The 22,582-nt window shown below is 41.5% G+C and overlaps 1 protein-coding gene across 1 annotated transcript; it reads right to left on the reverse strand.

Moving 5' to 3' along the window:
* Nucleotides 1-451: 451 nt before the first annotated feature.
* On the reverse strand, nucleotides 452-16,217 carry SIAH2 (siah E3 ubiquitin protein ligase 2). The gene is made up of 2 exons (XM_024203014.3): nucleotides 15,491-16,217; nucleotides 452-1,963 (listed from the first exon to the last, which is right to left on the reverse strand). The coding sequence occupies exons 1-2, from the start codon at nucleotides 15,893-15,895 to the stop codon at nucleotides 1,406-1,408; spliced, it is 963 nt and encodes a 320-aa protein (XP_024058782.1). The 5' UTR covers nucleotides 15,896-16,217; the 3' UTR covers nucleotides 452-1,405.
* Between the last annotated feature and the right edge of the window lie 6,365 nt (nucleotides 16,218-22,582).

The following is a 22,582-nucleotide window of genomic DNA, read 5'->3' on the forward strand; positions in this document are numbered from 1 at the left end:
AGGGAAGCTAGATTTCTACTATTCTCTAAGAAGGTGATTTGCTAGATCTCAGACCCTTTCTGGAGGAAGAAGCAGCATGTGTAAAGACCTAAATCTGCTTATTTTCTGTTTTTTCTCTATGTAACCTAACTGGATAATAAAACTGTAGTCCCAATCCTGCAAACCTTCTACATGTGGAACTCTCACTGATGTCTATGGAAGTTCTGCCTGTGGAGAGCTTACAGAATCAGGCCATAATGTGGTATCCTTTCCTTTGATTTGATTCAGATTAAAAGTTGATGTAAATGACAGTTAAGAGCGAGGATGTAGTCTCAATTCACAGTAGCACAAGGGAAAATTTACATGTACAGAGAGTAAAACATCTTGAAAACAACAGCTGCCACCATAAATTCACACAATTAAACTTTAATGATATGTGGGCACCTCCATCAATTAAACACGCCACACAATGTTGTTTTTGCAAAATGTTTATTAAAAAACTAAAGTAAATATGGCAACAAAAACTTAAATAGCAAATGACATGACACTGGCCATAAAGCTTTCACTATATTATTCTAATCAGTCTCTGACAATATCAATAATCAAGTATGTCTCCAAGGGAAGCCATATGTAAACAACCTGAATGCACCGCTATATGATCAATTTCTAGCTGTTTGAGAACTATTAGATATGCGCCTCTTGCTTTATTAGCACCTGATCCAGGGCCCTTGTAAAATGTTCCAGGCATACTCAACTTTAAACAAAGTGAATGGGAGCAGAAGATGCTCAACACTTTGCAGGATCAGGCCTGGTTCATTTTTAAAGACACAGCAAGTGAGCCAACACAACTGTTTTTTTCTTTTCTTTTCTTTCCTTCTTTTTTTTTTTTTTAAATAAAGAAGAGGGAATCAGAGCAGCAAGGGAACCTATACCAAAGTACCTTTTGTTCCTCTCTGAGTCACAATAACCTCTCATGGGTACCACACTTGAAGCTATTTGTTTATTCTCTTTTTAAAAGCCCAACAGGGGAGTAAGTCAAGAGGTGCCTGTTTTCCCCTTGGATAACTCCTCTTAAGGGAAGCTTTGGGTGCACTTCAAAGAGAAAAATAGACCCTTAAGTCTATTAAAGACATATGTCTAATGGAAGCTCTGTTGTTTTTAAAAAGTGGTAAAAAATCTTCAAAAAGCATCCAAGAATTCTAAAAAAACCCTTTTCCTGTTCGGATTATTGACAGGACACTCGCTCATCTTGTCTGGTTAGCCATGACTTAAAACCCAAAGAGAAAGTTGTTACAAAATGTTGGCTAAATTAGGAATCCTAAGAGATATATATGAAGACATAGTTGAAGATCATTTTAAAAAACCCTTAAGAATGTAAAGCACTATGCCCAGACAACCCTCGGTTTCACTTACGACACGGATATAATCACGGACAACACGTAGAAATAGTCACATTGATGCCAAGATTTCCATTGTCTGCAAAAAGATGTGCTATAGCTGTATCGAAAACTAGACAGTCGCTGTTCATGATGGCAGCAGCCACCCCATCGTGAATAGAGCGGGGCGTTGCCTCCCAGGTCAGCCTGCGCCGGTTACCATTCAGCTCCAGTCGGTATGCAAAGTTCTCTGCTTGTTTGCGAGTGCCAATGAGCAACACAATAGCAAAAAACTGCTGGTGACCCTCGTACTTCTCCTGTTTCTCCAACACCAGCATGAAATGGTGACCAAAGCAAGATTGCATCATGACCCAGTCGACAGCTCCTGGCAGGTTAATGTCCGTGGCGAGAAAGACTATGTCTTCTCCCTGAAGGGTGGTAATGCTTTTGTGGGCGTGCATGAGGTGGGACATCACGGCTTCCAAAGAGCCCTGCCATTTACAGGAGGCACCAGGACATGGACAGGAGTAGGGACGGTATTCACAGATGTCTTCATGCTCCGGCTTTTCTGTATGGTGGAGTGTCAGGGAACAGCCTGTAGTGGCGTACTGGAAGGAGACAAAATATAGGCCATCAAGATATACATCCAGATTTAATGTTCTAAAGCTCCCAGCTGTGAACTGCAAAATGCAGAATCAGTAAGAGCCCTCATTTCATTCTAAATTTTACATTATATATTTTTAAGTGCTCTGGATTCAGAGCTGAGCTTTATTTTACTCCCAAATCGATTCCTGCTTCATATGCTTTTAAATGGGAATTGCAAGCCCTTAGATAAACACGAATATTCTATTAGAACACACTCTTAGAAAGTGCAGCATTACTAGAATTTGTGTCCCATTCAATGAAAGATTTTATTTTAATTTAAATGTTTGCAGTCTCACTGCCACTGCATGAGAATCAAAGAGAGTGAAACTGACTATTTTCACCATACAAGTAAGGTGAAAGCCTAATAAGTGAGATTTTTGTTTAAAGCTCTCTGTTTTAATAGTCCCTGAGCCACACAGGTAAGGACATGTATTTATTTGTTTTAAACCAGAAAGTGCACCTTTACATTCTTATAGCAAATTCAACATTCCTTAAACAAAGCACATTTTTCTTCACCCTTACACAGCAACAGTCCCTTAATGGGAAAGCTTTTCCCTTTCAGCCAAGAACCTGAATATCACCGTTGTCACAGCTGTGAGACAAGCCAGAGCAGTTTCTACACTGACAGCTATAAGCCCTCCACAATATGTATATCTATAATTCAAAAGAAAATGGATTAAGCAAGAGTTTTCACTCTCCACCTGGCTAATGAATATGTCTCAGACAGGAGCATAACAGGGGAGGCAAACTTCCTTTCTCAACCTCATCCCTTATCTTTTTCATGCACTGATTTATTTACAATCATTTTATTCCCGGTCTCTATTTAGGGACCAGTCCAAAAACAACCACTACCAAATAAGCTGAGTCATTTTGCTGGGATACACAATGTTATATATTAAGTTTATATGCAACACAGGAAATGTCAGGTGACCGTTTTCATAGCAACCAGTACTTGGCCCTTGTGTAAGGGCCTCATGAAAAGTGCATCTTGGAGTTTCCTGACTTTGCATCATCAAGTGTTTCCACTGATGTGCCGGTGTGGTGGTTTTTGTGTGTGTGTGTGGAGGGGGAATGGTTACACTTCCTTCAGAAGGAAGAGAAAAATATACTTGGCTGTGCAGTCAGAACTCTAGAAATCATACATTCAAAGACACATGGTAAGAGGAACTTCACATAAGGAATAGAAATAGCTGATCAGGGAAGATTCACAATGAACAAGGTTAATGCTGACCTGCAAAAGTTTGTTTTGTTTTTTAAATTGGGTTTGCACCCTTTGTTTATACGTTATACAAAGAAGGCCCCAAAGGGTATTTTTATTTATTAGCAGTATCAGGAATGTCAAGATTTGATGGAGGACCTTAGAAGTTTATTAGAAGATCTTACATGCTAACAGGACAGGTGAGTTGAATCTTTAACACAATGCCCTTTATCCAAAACGTTTCCTAATCATTGGAGTTAAGAGGTGATACCAAAATGAAGCACAAAAAAACCAAACCAAAACAAAAAAAGCATGGTCTCTTTCCCAAGGAATGGGACCTAGGACTAAGCTACCAGCTTTAGGTGTAAGAATGGCAAACTCAGTGATCTAGAAGCTGAATTAAATACCAAATACAAAAATACCAACAAGTCTGGAGAGAGTTTGTGGTGATATAAACAAATAAAAAAGGGGTTGTTTCTTAATAATTATCTGACCAATTTAAAAAAAATCAAGGTTAAATGCAATTTTCCCAAATGTTTAAAAAATAAACAGCTATTTCTCAGTCAGAACAAGCAAAAGGAATTTCAGTTCCGAGGGTTAAATGCCTGAGAAACAAGGGCTTAGATTCAATGTCATCTCAGTTATTATACCTATCATGCTGCTAACATGTATAGTGGAAGAACACCAGAGTACAGACTTCTGTTTCAGATGTCACTAAAGAGTTAATGAAGCTCTGTATTTACTGTATCCGCCCCTCCCCCCACTGTTGAATCCTCTGCTAAGAGATTTGTTTAGGTGTGCCCAGTGAGCAGACAAGCCATGAGTTCTGCACCACCACAGTGACAGCAGAAAGAAGGGGTCCTTGCGTCAAAGGGCACAGCCACAATTGAGGCCAAATGCTGCAATCTGTCAGGATTGCTGCACTGCTGTTTGCGCACGCATGCATACAACAGCAGATTGTTCCAGACACACAGTGATAGGTGCAGGCAGACATGAAACAAGTCAGTCTTTAGCCTAAGCATTCTTCCCAGGAAAAGATTTTAGCCTGATTGCGGCTCATGGTGCAAAAAAGTTTTTATGATAGTGACACACTTGTTTGGAAGTTAAAACAAAACAGAATGCAAGAGAAAACTAAAGTTCAGTTATATTTGTGCTCATGGCACAGAAAAGGCAGTATTTTAGAGAAAGACCAATGAAGGGGCAGTGGTTTTGTTAGAAGAACCATCGCTGAAAGTACTTTACATTTCTTTTAAAAAACATAGCCTATCACTTACCATGTTTTTTTAAAACCAACTTTGAACAGCCCCCAACCACTGCGCTTTGTTGCTGGAAAGCTGCTCTCGTGGCATAACACTCTTACTTGTCATTTAAGGACAGTCCCCCAAAGGGTTAAATAGGAGTTTCCTGATGAATGTTCCGTATTTGAAAAGTGTGAGCTCTGGTGATGTGGATAAGCCTTGCCCAAAATTATATGGTATGTGAGAGTGCTGCTTTAGCTTCTGACCTCATCCCTGCCACGTGAAGCATTCAGTTAAATATAGATTTCGATGCCCAACCCACAATGATATTTTTCTCACCGTAGGTGAGTAAAGCCTGTTAAATAGGGTGTCACAGCCCTGAATCCCAAAAGTCTCTTGTATACTCCAGTACCTTCCATTTGTTAGCAGGCTTCTTAGGTTAGAAGCAGCTAGCTCTATAGCACCCTTGGCAAACCTCTTATTCTCTAGCAAAGCTGCATTTTCTGCTACTGTTAAACTAGGCAGCGGCCAAACAATTTTATGTAAAACTGAGCGAGTAACTTCATTCAGAACGATCAACGTCGATTCAGCACAGTGCAAACAATGCAGAGGGGCGCCACTATAGAAGGGAGGTCTACACATTAAAAAACAAAACATGAGAACAATAAAATATCAGAAGGGTAAATGCTGGGAAAATAAACATCCATCAGGAAAAGATAGAGAATGAAAGCGGAATTGGAACTATTAATAAAAATGTCAAAACATCATCTACTTCTTTCACAGCCTTGTGTCCTGCAAGCCTTAAAAGAACCTGTTGTGCCTTAAAATTAGAAAGTATAATCTGATGTTAGACTCGTTAGATCTTGGGCAAATGTAATAAATAATTCAAATCAGAATCATAAAGCGTAAGGGCAGAAGGGACCACCAAGTCATCTATATCATAGGCCACCAACACCACCCCGTACTCCCACACTACCTCAACAACTGAAATTAGACCTAAGTATTACAGCCCACAGGACACTAAAGTACTATGCACCACAGTGAGAAAATAGAAGGGACTGACATGCACTATTGCCTGAGACGCCTACAATGGCAGTAAAATGATTGAGATAATCCTGGCAAGTGCCCCATACCCACATGCTGCAGAGGAAGGCAAACCTCTCCCCCCACATCCCTAAGGTCACTGCCAATCTGACCTGGTGGAAATTCCTGTCTGACCTCACCCACATATGCCTATCAGTTAGACCCTGAGCATGTGAGCAAGAACCAGTCAACCATGCACTTGAGAGTGAGAGAATGCTTGTTTTACCTTTCTAGTTTTGAAAGATTTAAAATAAGGTTTGAAGTCATGGGACACAGAATCAGTGCTAGATCACCGGGTAGAGAGTAAATAATATACATCACATAAATATGAAATGCCAAACAGCTGGCATATTTACCTGACTAGGAAAGCTGTCATTCTACCTCCCTATGTGATGTGTTTATTTGGGTATGGACAATTAAAATTAAGGGTTGCATATTTGTCTACCAATGAAAGATTATTTTTTCTATGTATGTTAACAGTCAGACTTAGTTTGCCTTGTTTATGTAAACTTCTGATAAAGTTGCGATGTAACCATGAAGCACAGAGGGAAATTCAAATTTTTTCTCCAGTCAAAAGTTAATTACACAATACTGTGAGTTTATCAGGTTTTATTGTAATGAGTACACTTGTTTTTAGAGGGCTTAGAAGCATCTGATTATCTGGTGGTAGAGTTAGCTGGAAGGCAACATCTGCAACTGGCATATTTCTTGAAACAACATCTCTATGTCTAATGGACTTGTGGTCTAAATTCATAAAGTGCCAAGCACCACCATTCCCAGTGATGTCGGGAAATGTGGGTTTAAAATCCCTGAAAAAAATCAAGCCACTTACTTCCCTGAGACTCCTGGAATATATGCAATAATGAAAAATACAGAAATCTATTTCCTTCCTAATTTTCAAAATGTATTCTTAAATCAAATTACTCACATCACTAAGAACCCATTCATGTGGCAATGGGGGGAAAATCCTAAAATGTTTTCAAATATATATTCGAATTAAATGTAACTGAGCCCATTCCATGTAGTTGCCCATTAGCAAGTTTGCTACAAATGTATACAAGACATTCCCTCCAGTGGAGTCCTCAAAGCTAATACAAGGGGACTAAGTTTGTGGCTGTATAAATCTGAAGCAAATTCTATCATACAGTAAAACACAAGCAGGAAGTAGCATGAGTTTTAACACTATCAGGAGTGCAGGGTTGTGTCATTTCTGTGGCCACAGCAATGATCACTCAGGCATGAATCAATGGTTCTGTTTGGGAAGTACTATCATGAAAGGTAATGCTCAAATATTGTAGAAGACACAAATACTGGTTGACGTGTAATTATATGAAGTCACTGCGGTTTTATAGCTCAAAGTAAACAGCAGCATTTAAAACTCTAATTATTTCACTGCAAATTTTTGAATAAAGAGTTCATCTAAAAAAGCACATTGCACTGCTCAGTTAGCTAGGCCACATTGCCAAGTTTCAGCTTCCTAAGCAACTGAACTACTGCAATCTCACACAAGTACTGTATAATTAATTAGATTTTAATAGCCATTCATACAGCTGTGAGTTCACAAGGTTTATTTTCTCCAGTCTACAGCATCATTACAAAGTCACCTGAGACCACAAGAGAAGCTAAATCCATATAAAAAAAAGCCTCGCTGACTAAACAGCACTTTTCTACAGCTAACCATTTCAATTCCATATTTATTTAAAAGAGGAAAGATAGCAAGATGATATTTTAGTATGTCTTTAACAAGGATTTTGAGTCAGAGGATGATGTGCTTTTCAAGTTATGAAAAGCGTGCCTAGAACATTCCGTAAGTATTTTAAAATTTCAATGACTTAACACTAAGTCCTGTAAGGCCTGGTCTACACTAACACCCCAATTCGATCTAAGGTACGCAACTTCAGCTACGTGAATAACGTAGCTGAAGTCGACATACCTTAGTTCGAATTTACCGCGGTTCAGACGCGGTCCACACACGGCAGGCAGGCTCCCCCGTCGACTCCGCGGTACTCCTCTCGCTGACGTGGAGTACCGCAGTCGACGGCGAGCACTTCCTGGTTCGAATTATCGCGTCCACACCAGACGCGATAAATCGAACCCGGAAGTTCGATTGCCAGCCGTCGAACTACCGCGGTAGTGTAGACAAGCCCTAAGACTCACTTCTTTCATAATGTCCATAAGAAGCAAGTAGATAATTATATAATGTTATATATATATATATTTTTTCAAAAAGCCTTTGTAACCCATCCAGATGGGCACATAACTAAGGCCATAACTAAGAAACCACATGACCCTATTCCTATAAACCTTGCTGTTTTCTCTATTGTACACTTTGGGGCACTGCAAAAACAATAAATAGATGCTTTCTAAGCATGGAAGACAAATGCCAGTGGAAAATACTCCGGTTAATTTCACTTTGTTGCTGTTTGGGAGAAGTATGTGCAGCAGCACAGGAATTACTCATGGTAAAGAAAGAAACCCCCTCTCCCACATAAAAAGAGAGGTTGAGAGAGGAGTAGAAAGGAGAGATTCTTACTATTTCCACCGCTTTTCTATCAGTGAGAGGCAGAAAGCTCCTTCTACTTTCCAACAGCTAGTAGGAAGTAGGATTTCCAATTTAGCAGATTCCTACCAGCCAGAGGCTGGGATGAAGGATGGAGCTCCTATTCAAAGAGCAGAAACATCAGCCTGGGAAAACCCCAGCACTCTCCCCATTCTCCAACAGTTAGTTAGGGAAGATAGAGGAGTAGTTACTTGCTTCTCCATCTTTCGTATCCACCTCTGGCATGCTCTTCAGACCCTGTACTAACTGGTGCATATATATGGCAATGACCCAATTCTATGTTTGCTGCAGGAGATTTGGATACATAAAAAAATGCAGAATCAGGTCCCAGCCTATTTCCCACAGGCAACTGAACTATTAGCTTTAACAGCTTTCAGTCACTCAGACTACATTTGAACTCATAAGCCAGAGATGAAAAGCTCCAAATCCCATCAACAAGTAAGTTTCTGACCTATCCAGTCCCCATGCCTTTCCCCCCCTCAATTATTTCATCTTCCAATCTAAGCTACATCCCTCCCCTTTTCCCAGTCAGTGTTAATGGTATCAGAGCAGCTCTGCAGGTCAGAACATACCAAGCAAGATAAGTTAATTGCAAAGGTAATATTGGGAAGAATTTTGGAAAAATGGTTTCCTCAACTGCAACAGAAGTAAAGGCTCCAAAATGCAAAGTTAAGCTTTGTAATTAACTTTGTGCTATCTACACATCCATATGTTTCAAGCAAGGATTGAACACTTTACAGAATATGTGGACTCAAATCACTATAGCTAGCATCCTTCCCAAATTTATACTGACACAGCACTTAAACTATTAGGTTGAAACTTCCTGTGAATTGAATTGCCCTGCATCTGCACTGAAGATCAACAGTGGATCTGCTGGGACTCATTGCCCAGAAATAGACCAAAGTGAAAGTCAGAGACAATTCTAGAGAAGAGGGGAAGGATATACGTGCCCAACAGAGAGTAAGATGATTTCTATTTGTTTCCTTCCACTCCTTATTTTATATTGTCTCTGTCTCACAATTAGTAGTAGTTTGCAGGAAAGTTTTTTTTTCAATTGAACTATTAAAGTCCATGTACTTAATGTTTCCAATTACCCTATCCAAAGCAAGATAACTGAGCTGCAAAACGGAGTGGGGTGGGGAAGGGCGTGTGTGTACATTTTCTTGCTTCTTTACGATGTTTAAAGAAGGTGCAAAAAAAATTCTGCTTGGTTTTATTTACATTAGTCAGTCAGGGTTTGTCTCTGCTGAGAGCTTCTGGCCAACTGGAGAACTGATAGGTTAATAACAGATATACCAAAGAGGAGAAACTTGACTCAAAGGGATGAGGTGCCTTTTATTCAGACTGTTTAAATCTTGTTAGGTTTTATTGGTTACACCTTTTTATTTAAAGAACAGGAGAGAAAAGAACTTGGTTAAAGAATCAACAAGCCCATCTTTTGTTTTATCCTGTAAAGTGAAGTGGTTAAATGTATTTGCTTTGCTAAAAATATCACTATAAAATAGAGAAAATGGCTTGATTAAAGGAAAGCCTGAGTAGAGGGAGCTGTTTTCATCAAGATTTGTAATCGCTTATCAGTATTTCCAACCACTAGCAGTGAAGCTAGGAGACATGCAAGTAAGTAAGTGTTTTTGAAATTGGGGGGGAAAAAAATCATACTTTCAGTTAAGGTCTCAGAAAGCTTTCTGTGCCCATTTCTGAGTCATCCAAGATGCTCTCCAACAACAAAAGACAAGCCTTGACATTTCCAGTATTTAACACCTACATTCACGCACCCCTTTCAGGCCTCCTTTAATCACCATAAAGCAGCAATAAATAAATTAAATACAATAATAATAATAAAGCATAAGTCCAACCTGGCAATGGCTACTGTCAGACAGGTTTTCAACCTAGATGGACCTCTAGTCAGTTTCAATACAACATGAACTGTAATATTGTGATCAGAATAGTTGCTTTGGGGGTGATGCACTGATTTCGTTAAGGGCAACTAGGAAATACTGTCACGGAAGATTAAGACAGGACACTTTAAAAAAAATGAAAACTAGGCAAGCAAGCATATCTGAAAAGAATGCATGGAATGTTTTGTTCTTTTTAGGCCAAGAATGCATCACAGCGAGGCATCTGACTCTCTGAACTTCTTCCTATATTGGATTTAAAAAGAAAAGCTGTGTTTTAGTTCTACAGTCCATGTTATTACAATCATGAGATTAATTCTCATTTGAAAACTGAACAGAGAGAAACAAACTCCTAAGTTCTTAAAAACTCAATAAAACACCTAAACTCATCCCACCTTGTCCTGTGATCTAGTTCACAAGCTAAATAGGTGTCCCAACCAATGACTGACTGTCACTGAACTTAAAATGTTGCAGTAAGTGGCACTGATGATTCATTCAGGAGGTGTCATTCTTCCCTCTGAGTCAGTAATGAAACTTGTAGATTGTTATGGGGCACTATACAGCTATGGACCGGCTTTCAGAGGTTATACAGATTAATGACCATAAATATCCCATGGCACCCTTCATCAGAGTACCGACCTTAACAAGTGTTCTGTTCAACCTGGGTCATTATGTTCGGCCTGCTTCTGTTATCAAGCATTCTCTCTCACGTCTTGTTATGAAGTTACATTCAACAGCGAAGAGAATCAACACCATTCAGTGTCACAACCACTATTGGCTTCAGCCTTTATTGTATTGTTGTGAGGCTTAGCTGTCTGTCAGGTACTTTGAAAGTGTAAAGGGTTAAAGGATCTCTAGCTAAACTTTTAAGAATAATTGAATTAGAGTTGCATCTCCAAAACCTATATTGGAAAAGATATGTACTTCAGAACAGTTCACTAAGTTAAAAAAAAAAAAAAAGTTTAAAAATGCAGTAAGATTTGAATATTTAATCTGTCTACATGAAAAACTGTGAAGTTCCGAATTAATCTAAAGATGTCAACTATAATTAGTGACAGGACAGCTTGTTCATCCCCTCTCCCCCTCCGCCCCCCCCACTCTCTCTCAAGGACTGCAGAAAATTGGCTGAGGAGATATGACGGATGCCCCATCCCCATGGTTAAATAGTTCTTTTAAAAACAGAATTAAGATACCTCACAAAACACTTCTAACTTCATAACTGTAGGATGACTGTGCCAAATATTAAGAACAAGAGAGACATTCTGCATCCAATTTACTGCAAACTAGAATGATAATAATCAATATTTTAAAAAAAATTCAGTGAAATTCGTTTAATGCTGGTGATGGATGACGCTCCACACTGCTGAAGCATGTAGCTGGCCTATCGAGTGTCAGGTAAGTGCCCTCTTCTTAGTACAGTGCGTGTTCTGTTTGCAAAGCTTTAAAAATATGAACTGGAGACTTAGCAGAGCCGTACATACACTGTACTACAAAGGGCATTTACCAGCAGTGGAGTTCCACTGTGAGAATTATGTCACCTCCTTAGTGTACACTGGGGCATTGCATGGAGCAGCAGTCGGAGACCCACAACTTCACGAGGCCTTGAAAGAAAGAAAAAGCTCACAGTAAATATTATTTAAATTGAAAACCAACAAAGCATCTACTCCTACAAACTGCCAAACAAACCTGCCATTGTTTCTTTTTGATTAATCTCAGAAAAATCCTGGAAATTCTCCCGTAACTGCAAACCATCATGTCTCTCGGTCTTGCTAGCAATGGAATTTAATGTAAATTCACTTATTCTATAGTTCAATTAAGTGCTGATTATCATACCTCTTGCGCATCAATCTCCCCTTGGCAATTTAAAATCATTCTTGAAGGAAATCCAGCAATAGTAATGTTTATTACAACTTTAGATTTCCAAAAAATGCAGTTGGCTGAGACAGTCACACAACCAAATACTCATGCATTCATTCTTGCTTCATTCATGGATTCATAGGGTCTGGTCTTTGCTCTCTAGCCTATGACCAGTCCCTTGGGAGTGACTCTTAAGCATACCAAATCCCCCGGGGTCACACAGTTCCACAGAGACAGGCCCTGGTCTCCAAGACTGAGTATTTGTCTCTCTCTGTCGCTCCCTTTAACGAATCTAATCAAGCCAGACTCCTGCAGGAGGCTTGTACTCTTTGGGCGCAATGGTCTCAGTGAGCATTTGCTGTGATATGGGCACCCATTTCTAAACAAGGTAACAATTTATTAGTCACTTGACACACAGAACCTGAACGTCCTTGGGTTAGCAAAGAGAGAGAAAAGTTCTGTCAATTCTGGTCAAACAAGTGCTATGAGAAAGCCAAGCTCTAATCTAATGGATTCCATCTCAGGCTCTCTCTCTCTTTGTCCACCCAGGTGAAAGCAGCCAGCCTCTTCCAGAAGCCAACCCTTTAACTCCTGCCTGTCCCAGATCAGTTCTTTGTTCTCAAGCTGCGGTCTCTGCTCAGCTTTCCTGCTGAGAGGTGGGGAGAAAACCACCTTCCTCTTGGTCATTGTTTCCTAGGTGTCAATGTTCTGGCTCCTGAGGCTTTTCATTGTCTCTTTTGGACTCTGCATTAATAGGGGTTGCTTTCAACAGGTTCCAACCAGTTCCCCAACAACCCTATTCATTGCAGCCCAGACAGAGAGGCAACACCCACACCTCATGTCCTGTGTGCTGCTCCCAAGAGCAGGCTTAACTCTTTTTCCTCCTCTGGGTAGCAATGCAAAGTACACATGGGATTTTCTGTAATATTTTTATGAAACACAACTTCCTCACAGCTTCTCTAGCTGGTTAATAGCTTTTTGGAATGGACTGGCAAGACACTGGCCAAGAGAAGGGTCTGACCTGGCCTGAAAGACTTCTCAGCACAAGGCAACTTTTATGCTGTAACAGCTAATGTTCTGGCGATATCCCCTCAATGTTTCCAACCAGGATTTAAGAACAGGTTCTTACCCACGAAAGCTTATGCTCCCAATACTTCTGTTAGTCTTAACGGTGCCACAGGACCCTCTGTTGCTCCTAACAGAGCGTGATCATAGAATCCACCTCAGATTTTACACTGAGACCAGTGCATAGGTGGAACAGGAGTTAGTGACTTTCCACCCAGCATTGACTTAACTCCTCTAGTGAAAGAAAACATCATCAGTAACACTTATTTATGTACCTTGCTATCAAGTCCCAGGTCCTTGTCTAAAAGAGCTCTCACTTTTTTGGAGGGTGGGTGGGATACTTTAGATTGGACACATTATGCATTAGAACTTGAGCACGAGTAAGAATTCTAGGTAAGAATAAAATGTTTTAAAAAACAGATGATGACAGACACTAAGAACTGGGGTAAATATCACTTCTGGAGTGCTGCTGTTGGCTGATAGTGTCATGTGACCCTGCAAACTAAACTACAGAACCTTAAATAGTGGCAGGGCATGAGAAAAAAAAATACTTACAAAGGAATATGTAAAACAAACTGGAGTTTTAAGGACAAGCCTCACTTCGGAAAATCGGCGTGAACAAAAATACTCTTAGCTGTAGAACACAGGACATACAAGGTGGTGGAAAATGAGCAGCCATTATGGCCTGCTGTCACTTTTTCCAACCAGAAGGAAAATTCACTATAAGCATCAACTCCAGTCAAGCCTCTAGATTAACACAATGGAGTAAAACAGTCTGTTCCTTTTGTAATATTTCCTATTGCCCCAGTTCTTCAAGTAGATGTGATAATATGAACTCCTGAGCTTGCGTGCAGCCTAACGGCAGGATCTGGGGTTGTTTGTAAAATCAAAGTTCTGCTAGGTGTAGCAAGAATCTGTCTAGTATGCCTTGTGTGCTTATTTCCATAAGGAAATATTTTAAGCTATATTTCACACAATCTACTTTCAATGAACAGCCACATCAAAGAAAATCAAAGCTCTTAAATTCAAATGAAACTTCTCTAAATACATCTCTACCCCGATATAACGCTGTCCTCGGGAGCCAAAAAATCTTACCGCGTTATAGGTGAAACCGCGTTATATCGAACTTGCTTTGATCCGCCGGAGTGCGCAGCCCCGCCCCTCCAGAGCGCTGCTTTACCGCGTTATATCCGAATTCATGTTATATCAGGTCGCGTTATATCGGGGTAGAGGTGTATTCTTTGGGGCTTATTGTGCTTGGAGGAGTGATCACCACTTTATTTAAAAGGGCACTGTCAATTTGAAATCTAATCAATTTCAGAAGTGAGTGAACAGTAGTCTCAGGTACTACATCTTTCCCTGATTCCCTTGGTCTATCTATCAAATTACCTATTTTTTAAAATATATTTTTCTGTCCCTTGTTACTGTAAGAGAGACCCACACAAACTACAGAGGACCATGCCCAGGGAAAGATGTGAAACTGATTAAATACCAAAGTGCTGTCTATAGGCATAAAGTAAGCAAACTGAAAATGAGAGGACAGATTTTTTTCTCTCTGATCTCTTGGAATTATAATAGTGTTCTAAACAAATAGGTAAAATGTATTCAGTGATCATGACTTTTAAAATATATTGTGTCCCTCTTAGTCACCAAAGTAAATCACAGGCCTACTTATATAAACCTTAACCCCCTACTTCTTTCCAGTGATTTAATTAGAGATGGGCATTTGTCCTACAAAAGAAGCAGTATATTGCATGAAGAATATGCAGTAGGATGGTCTAAACCCTCTGCAATGTGAAAGAGGTCTCTGTGTGAGATATTACTTTTAAAAATTAGATGCTTATGTAATTTTTCATAGTTGATTGTTTAAGCTTAATGGTGTAGTTACGCATAATGCCACTGTGCAGCAGCAGGGCTATCAAACAGGATTAAGGCAAGGCAAGGCAGCAGCACTAATTTGTAAACAGGTATGCAGAAGAGCCACGCTGTCGGTATCTTTAAGACAAAGAACAATAGGATATATATTCCCTGTACTCCTATTGCTCATGTTCCCCCCACCCTTCTCCTGCAAGGAACTGTGCTCCTAGCACGAGGCCATATGTATATTGACAGAGCTGGGAGTGGAAGCCCCCCTGTGTTTCTGCTGGAATGGGGTGATAGGCTATTACTGGGGTTCCTCGGGCTCATACTGATGTGGGGAGCTTCTCCTGCTTCTGCTGGGAAAGGGGGCAGGGATTTGTTTAATAGCCATATAAATAACTAGGACAGGAGCCTCCCTCTGGTATGGCGGGGAGGTGCAGAATGTTCCTGTTGACTGGAATCTGGAAAGGAGAAGCGAAACTTTCACGATCTCGCTTCTCCGAAAAATTCTGTGACATCTCGGGAGTTGAGAGGGCAGGTCCCCTTCTTAGTGACCCGGGGGAAAGGGCTCCCTACTGGCAGCTCTTGGAGGAGCCTTTGCTTTATCGCTCTACAGAAGTGACAGCAGCATTCCGGTCCGGGGATGAAGAGAGGCGCAAGGAGTTTAGCTCCATCCAGTCACCCCTGGGACCGTGTCGGCCAGAGCAGGAAAGGGGCTTGGAGGATGCTCTTACCTTACAGGGGAAGAGGACAGCCGAGGCCACTTTCTCCATGGCCAGGTTCCTGATGCTTGGGGTCAGGGATCCCCTGCACGTGGGGCAGCAGCTCAGTTTCTGCCGGCATTGATTGCATACCAGATGCCCGGCCTGGCACTGCAGGATCGGGGGCAGCACATAGTCGAAGCAGACGGGGCACTCGAACAGCGAGGTCAGCTCGTGGTGCTGAGGCGAGACCGGCCCGCCGCCGCCGCCTCCTCCCGGGCCTGAGATCACGGCGGCCGCGGCGGGTAGCGCGGAGGAGCCGGGGCCGGCAGCCGAGATGGTGGCGGCGGCAGTGGGGGCAGCAGCGGGGGACGGGGCGTGCTGCTGCTTGCCGCAGGGTTTGTTAGCACTGGGTCCGGCGGAGGACGGGCGGCTCATCGCGGTCCGAACCAACCATCGAACTGCGGGCACCTGGGTGGCCACTCACCGAAACCCGGCGGGACCCGCGCAACAAACCGGCTCCGGGGCCGTTCTCGGGAGCGGGCAGCCGCCAGCAGCCGATTGGACGCCGCGGACGTTCCAAAGTGTATCAGCGTTCCAGAGAGATGTCCCAGCGTTCCGAGGGGAGCTTCGGCCACCAGCCCGAGAGGGGCCCCGCCGAGCGCGCCACGCGCGGGTCTTCAGCTCAGCGTCTGCAACATTGATCTGACGCAAGCGAGAGAGGCAGGAAGAGGGTGTAGCGCCGAAGCCTGCTCCCCGGCGGGTTCTGCTCCCAGTGCCTGGCTCTTACTGAGCATGCCCCAGCCGCCCAGGCTGCAGTGCTCTCGGATCGGCCCGGCGAGGCGGCGAAGGAAGAGGAGACACGGGGGTGGGCGAGGAAATGGGGTAGGAGTTGCACGAGCAGAAGAGGAAGGCATTTGCTGACACTCCACCGGGGGAGGCAGGCCCACGCTGGCGTGTCTGACGTGTAGGAGCCCCCTTCCACCTCCCGGGGGTGGTGGGGTGAGGGCCGCCTCTGCCTGTCTCCATGGGACTGCGTGGCTGCTAACATGGCTGGCGCAATCCAGTGAGGGAAACGGCACAGAAAGCACCGAGTTTTCACCAAGGGAGCTGTGATCTATTATGCATCCATCACTATAGCACTTTGCAGGAATAAAAGGTGGTGGAGGGGCTGCCACGCGGGTGATGTTCATGGGTAGGGTGACTAATTGCGATACACGGTGGCAGGCAGAGCTAGTGTTTTTGCACCGCACGGTTATGGTAGTTAGTCTAAAAATGTCCCGTGGCTGTGAGAGTAACAGCTACACCAAGGCTCCTGCTGCATAAGTGCTTTTTGTGACGAGTCTCCGTCTCTTCGGAATCTCGTGCATGCTGTGGGATGCATTTAGTCCAACAGCATATTTTTTTAATGCTGTCACCCACCCATGTTTTGCGTTGAAACATGTATGTTGCTGATTTGACACACGTGTACTATGTGCGTGAGAGAGAGACTGATCCTGATAAGGAGCGCACGTTGTGGGAGACCTAATTCATTTTTAGGTGAAATGTGGTTGCAGTTCAACAGATCCACTCATGTGTGACTCATCAACTGGAGGCTTGATGTAAAAGCCACGTCTTATTGCTTTGCTGGAGTGCACACTGCATACGTAGGTGGGGGGCGGAGGGTAATGTTTCCCATGCATTCCCTTGGCTCGTAGATGACGACCGTGTGTGTGGCATGTGGCTGTAGACACAACAAATCCTGCATCTTGACAAGGGGGGTGGGGGTTAGACTGGATGACCCTTGCAGTCCCTTCTAACCTATAGTTCTATGATTCTGGGTCTGCTGGAATTGCAAGTGTGTGTGTGTATATGAGAGAGACAGAGTGAGAGGGCAAATAGAGTAAAGGCATCCTCCCGCATAATGGATTATTGGTGCTATGCACCCTGGCACATTTAACACACTTAAAATTTAAGTTAATCGCAAATCATGTTACACAAGTCTTTTATGAATAGCAGTCACACCATATATTCTAACTTTACATGAACACATGACATAATCACTTCAAAAATTCCTTTGGCAGATTTTAAAATAATGTAAAATTCAGATTGCTTTTTCAATATTTTCTGCAGTTAACATCAGGGATGTGAAAGTTAGAAAGCCTTGTTTTGCAAACACTAACGTATATGCATAATTTTGATACTAATCACTTGACTAAAGTTATGCACATGCCTAAGAGTTTGCAGGACCAGGGCCAAAGCAAGTGTAATTAAGTATTATCCAGTGGTTCTTCATTTGGTGAGGTAAATGCTGGAAGATTGCTTGTTCTGTCCAACCAGTGAACATGAAACCAATTGACTCTGACATTACTGAATCTGCATTAAAGAAGACTGCCTATTTTATTTGATTGCATCTTGTTTACACAGCATCCTTTCAGAGCATATCTCCTCTCATTAAAATGGGATCAAAGGATCTTACTTGCCTAAAGGAGAGTGACTCTTAAGTATTCCCTGGGCTATGGACTATTGTTGCCCTGGAACTCTGGGTAAAGACCTAAAAGCACTTAGCCACGGTAATACTGAAAAGGACGAAATGCATTTTTGGTGCTTTTTAGAAATTGACTTTTGCTGATGTTTTTGGATTGTCTCAAGATTTCCCTGTCTACAAGCTAAGGCTCTGATCCCATTATTTTGAGAGCCGCAAACTCCTGCATTTCCTCCTGTATCCATTTAGCCATTGCAGCTACATCAATTGTCCCCGATTCAGCAAGAGCTACCTTAAAATCCTTCCATTATATACTCTGATTAACCATGTAATGCATCAGCTGATAATGAACAAGTCTGTTATAGTCCAGTTCTAGAAGTCAATAGCTGCAGTTCCTGGAAGGATAGAAAAAGAATAGACTTGTATCATCTGCATACCAGAATGAAAAATGCAATATAGTATTGACTGTAGCATGGAACACCTTGTGACACCAGTAGAAGAATATAGTAGGCAGTTTGTTACTGTTATCTCTGTGATTTTGGTGCTTGAAATTAAATTGTTTGTATGAAATCCATTCTCAGGAGTGGATGCAGCAAAAACTGCCAACGTATATGAATAAATTAAAAATACATCAAATGAGGATGTAACCCAAATTTCAGTGGGATTACTCATGTTTAAATGTAAACAGGATTGTTTATATACATTAGTGTTTGCAGGATTGGGGTCTGTTTTCATGAAATCTAAAAAGAACTAATGACAAAACAGAGTTTTGTGGTGGTGGAATGTTTTGTTGTTTTGCTTTACGTTTAATATTTTCCTATAGTGCATGAGAATCAGAAAGTGGAACTGATTTGGGTGTTTTCATTGTTGATGCTAAGCGAAGTTAGAAAATCAAATTTGATCTTTTCAAAATTCCTTCAGTTTTAATAATATTACGGAAGTGAGGAAACATTGGTTGTGGGGAAAAATAATCTTACAGTGCCTCTTTAAAATTTGAGTGAAATGGAGGGAAAAGAAGGAATACATTTGATGATAGTAAAGAGTAAAATTTAAGGATGGGTCTGTTTGTCTTTTTGTTTGATGACCATGTGTAGAGGTTAAAAATAATACTGAACTACTTCCTATGTACAAGCGCCCATGTTCAGCATAACCCATCATAACGATCAGTTAGTCTTGAAGGAGTGGTATAACAAGTATGCATTGCCTTGTCAGCAAAATGAGACTAGCTTCCAAAGAGTTGTTGTAACTTGACTCTGAGATTACCTGTGCTTAAAGGAACAGTTCCTTACCTCATGGAAGCTTACATGGTTGTTTTGTTTTGTTTGTTTTTTTGGGGGTTTTTTTTTGTTAGGCCTTCAGTGTGTCGGAGAAAAACAGAGTTCTCACTCTCAGGTTGGATGCAGCAAGTCAGATACTTTATTTCTCTAGCAATTGCGTGGAGGGAGAGAGCAGAACAGGTCTCTCTTCAGGTAAACAATTACAGCAAGCATTTATACCTTTTGTTACATACAATAATGGGCAACAGCTGCATTTTGTTTATACATATGTCCTCCTGATATCTTATTTTCCTCACCTCTATTTAGACTATAGTCTGCATTCCATACTTATCTAACACAAGGTCGCAACAACTTCTCATACAGTTCTTTCCCACTCGCCTCACACAATCCTCGTTTCTACAAATCTCGCGTTATTAGGGTTACAGCTAGCCTGACTCTTGCTCACATAAGGGGACTGCGTGGATTTGAAATCCCCTTCAAATCCCTGTCAGTTCTTTCTCTACTTCCACACCTGTAGTGGTATAATTAGAAAGGTTGCTATGGTATGAGCAGCTGCATGACTCATTCTTGACTTTAGCCACTAGCAAGATTCTTAATTAAGTTACTATCTGTACAGAATTTAGATTAAAAGGAAATTGTCATAGTTCCAAGCATTGGAGATCATTTTTTTTGCCATGTTCGTAGAGAGTCCTGAGCTGCCCTGTAAAATCACAACATCATATAATTGATAAGAAGAAAACATGTTTTTGGCATTAGTACGTGCATTTCTAATGTCAATACAGCACTTTACAACTTTTTTAACATTTCAGTAAACTGTTCAATAATGCATAATTCAGTAATACATAGTGAAAAGAGCTTGCATTTCATCTGACATTCATTAGCAATATTATAGGGGAAAACCATGTAGGGGGAAATTTTCAAAAGCACAAATGGGAATTGGGTATTCATCCACCCAATTCCCATTTGTGCTTTTGCAAATCTTTTCCCAACTTTTCCCTGATTGTTTGATTTTCTGAACAGTTGATTTTCTGAACAGTTTTTTAGTCATTTTTTTCCTCAAAAGAGTCAAATCAAACTTCTAAGAAGTATAATAGCCTGAAGAATATTCTTAAGTGTGGCTGTAAAAGTGACTAAAGAAGTCATGGATTTGATTCTGAGGCCTTTATAGGCGAAATTCATAGCTTCCCATACAGTAGCTAACAATAGAGGAAAATAACCAGATATGTGAAGAGAGAACAAAATGTCTTTCTTACTACTGTATTTTGTCCTCTGTCTGTCCTGTGCTTCTGTGATGATAAAACTCTGAAATAATCAACATATTATTAGATAGCTAATATTATATTATAGTCACAGATGACTCCAAGGTGAGCCACTGATTATTAGAAATATAGAAAAGACTGACCAAATATTAGAATAATTTAGATAATTATAAAACTCTCATTTAAACAGTATCAGGAATAGATAATTACTGCACGGCAAGACAAATAAAAGGCAGTCAGCACAGAAAGTTCAGAAACTGAAGTACTACAAGTAAAATAACTGGAGCGAAGCACCGATGCTGGCAAAACTAATGTCGCTTAGTGGGGTGCTTTTTCACACCCCTCAGCAACATAAGTTTTGACGACATAAGTGGTAGTGTAGACATGGCCTTAATCTTGGTGTCAGGGGTTGCTAGAATCGCCACAGGACATTCTCAGATCATCACAGACTTTCTCTGATGTATGTTTTCTCAGGCTTGGTCTTCGTTTGAAAGCTATATTGGCAAAGCTATGGCGGTCTGGGGTGAGGAAAAAATCACACCCCTGACTGACATAAATATGCCACCATAACTCCCAGTGTAGACACGGTAATGTTGGTGGAAGAATGCCTTGTCGATGTAGCTGATGTCATGCAGGTGTTGCTATACTGACAGTAAAACCCCTTCCGTTGGTGTAGGCTGCAGGGCCAGGCTGGCATAGGTTTTCTGGTATAGTCTTCATAGTGTAGACATGCTTTTAGTAAAATCATCTCAAGAATGCAAAGAGGGCAAGATAGGCAGTAGCAATTATTCATTCTCTTTTTTAGTCAAGAGGCTTTGCCTTTTACAAGAATCATGGTCTGTATGTTCTCAAAATGTCACTCAACCACACACTACACAGGATCAGTGAGATTTAAATTGAAATAAGGTAGTTTTTGAAATACGTGGCTGAGGCTTTTGAAAGTTCACTGTCCTTGACTCCATCAGATGAGAGGTCCCTTCACTGCTAGCCATTGCTGCCAGTGCTTGCCATTACTGTAACAGTAAAAAAGACTGAATAGTTCAGATCTTGCAGTTTCATGTCTGCAACTACACTAGTATTCTTTCTCAGAATTTTTCAATCAATTTAAAACTCTACGACTTTACAATTACAGGGCCCAAGCCTGCATTCATTGCACAGCCAAAGCTCCCACTGAAGTCAGGGGGAGCAAAAACTGAAGTGTTAGGTCACTCTACACTCTCATCTCAATACCATCCTCACTCTCCTGAATTCTTTGAATACTTAAAAACTTTCACTAATTTCAGAGTGAATTAAGTGCCTTAAGCAATTGCTGAGGGAGAGCCTGCTTTCATTGAAGACAACATTGCCGTTGGCTAGTAAATAGGAGCAGCAAACGGGAGTTTTGCAAGGGTGTTTTCTAGATGAAGCAGGAGCAACTATGTGACACCTGGGGTGAGTTTGTTATCTGTCAGTTGGTTTGTTGGTGTGTGCTTGCTTGCTGTGTACCTGGTTGATGGAAGTTTCTAGTGTGGTCTGTTTGTGGGGCTGTGTGCTGAGCCTAGAAGAGAGGCACATAGATGAGGCTTTCCAGGACACAGTAGAGAGGTTCCACCCCCAGTCTGACAGCCTCTGAGCTGCTGAAGAGAGGATGGAAGTCTTGGGGAAGAACCTCAAGGTGGAGCAGAGGGAAATCATTCCATAATTGGGACCCTTCTTCCAAATGATAACATAGTATCCTCTCGCGCTGAGAATACTCTTCTCAGGGAGGAAACCCCAGTTATTAGGAAGAGACAGGATATAGTAATGGGGGATTCAATTATTAGAAATATTGATAGTTGGATTTGTGATGACTGGGAGAACCGCATGGTGAATTGCCTGCTGGGTGTAAAGATTGCAGACCTCTGGAGACATCTAGACAGACTTATGGGCAGTGCTGGGGAGGAGCCGGTGGTCGTAGTATGTGTAGGTATAAATGATATAGGGAAAGGCGAGAGATCTTGGCCAAATTTCAACTGCTAGGTGAGAGACCAGGACCTCCATGGTAGCATTTTCCGAAATGCTTCCAACTCCATATGTAAGGCCAGTTAGGCAGAACTCCTAGGTCTCAACGTGTGGATGAGATGGTGGAGGAGGGATTTAGATTTAT

The sequence above is a fragment of the Terrapene carolina genome, unplaced genomic scaffold, assembly GCF_002925995.2.
Source record: "Terrapene carolina triunguis isolate 2854851 unplaced genomic scaffold, T_m_triunguis-2.0 Scaffold88, whole genome shotgun sequence".
NCBI lineage: Eukaryota > Metazoa > Chordata > Testudines > Emydidae > Terrapene > Terrapene triunguis.

Bases quoted from the DNA above. Each gene is read 5' to 3' on its own strand.
- SIAH2 (XM_024203014.3), bottom strand. From the start codon at position 15,895: ATGAGCCGCCCGTCCTCCGCCGGACCCAGTGCTAACAAACCCTGCGGC. The intron at 1,964-15,490 runs GTAAGAGCATCC...GTCTCCTTCCAG, and splicing joins CTGTCCTCTTCCCCTGTAAG to TACGCCACTACAGGCTGTTC.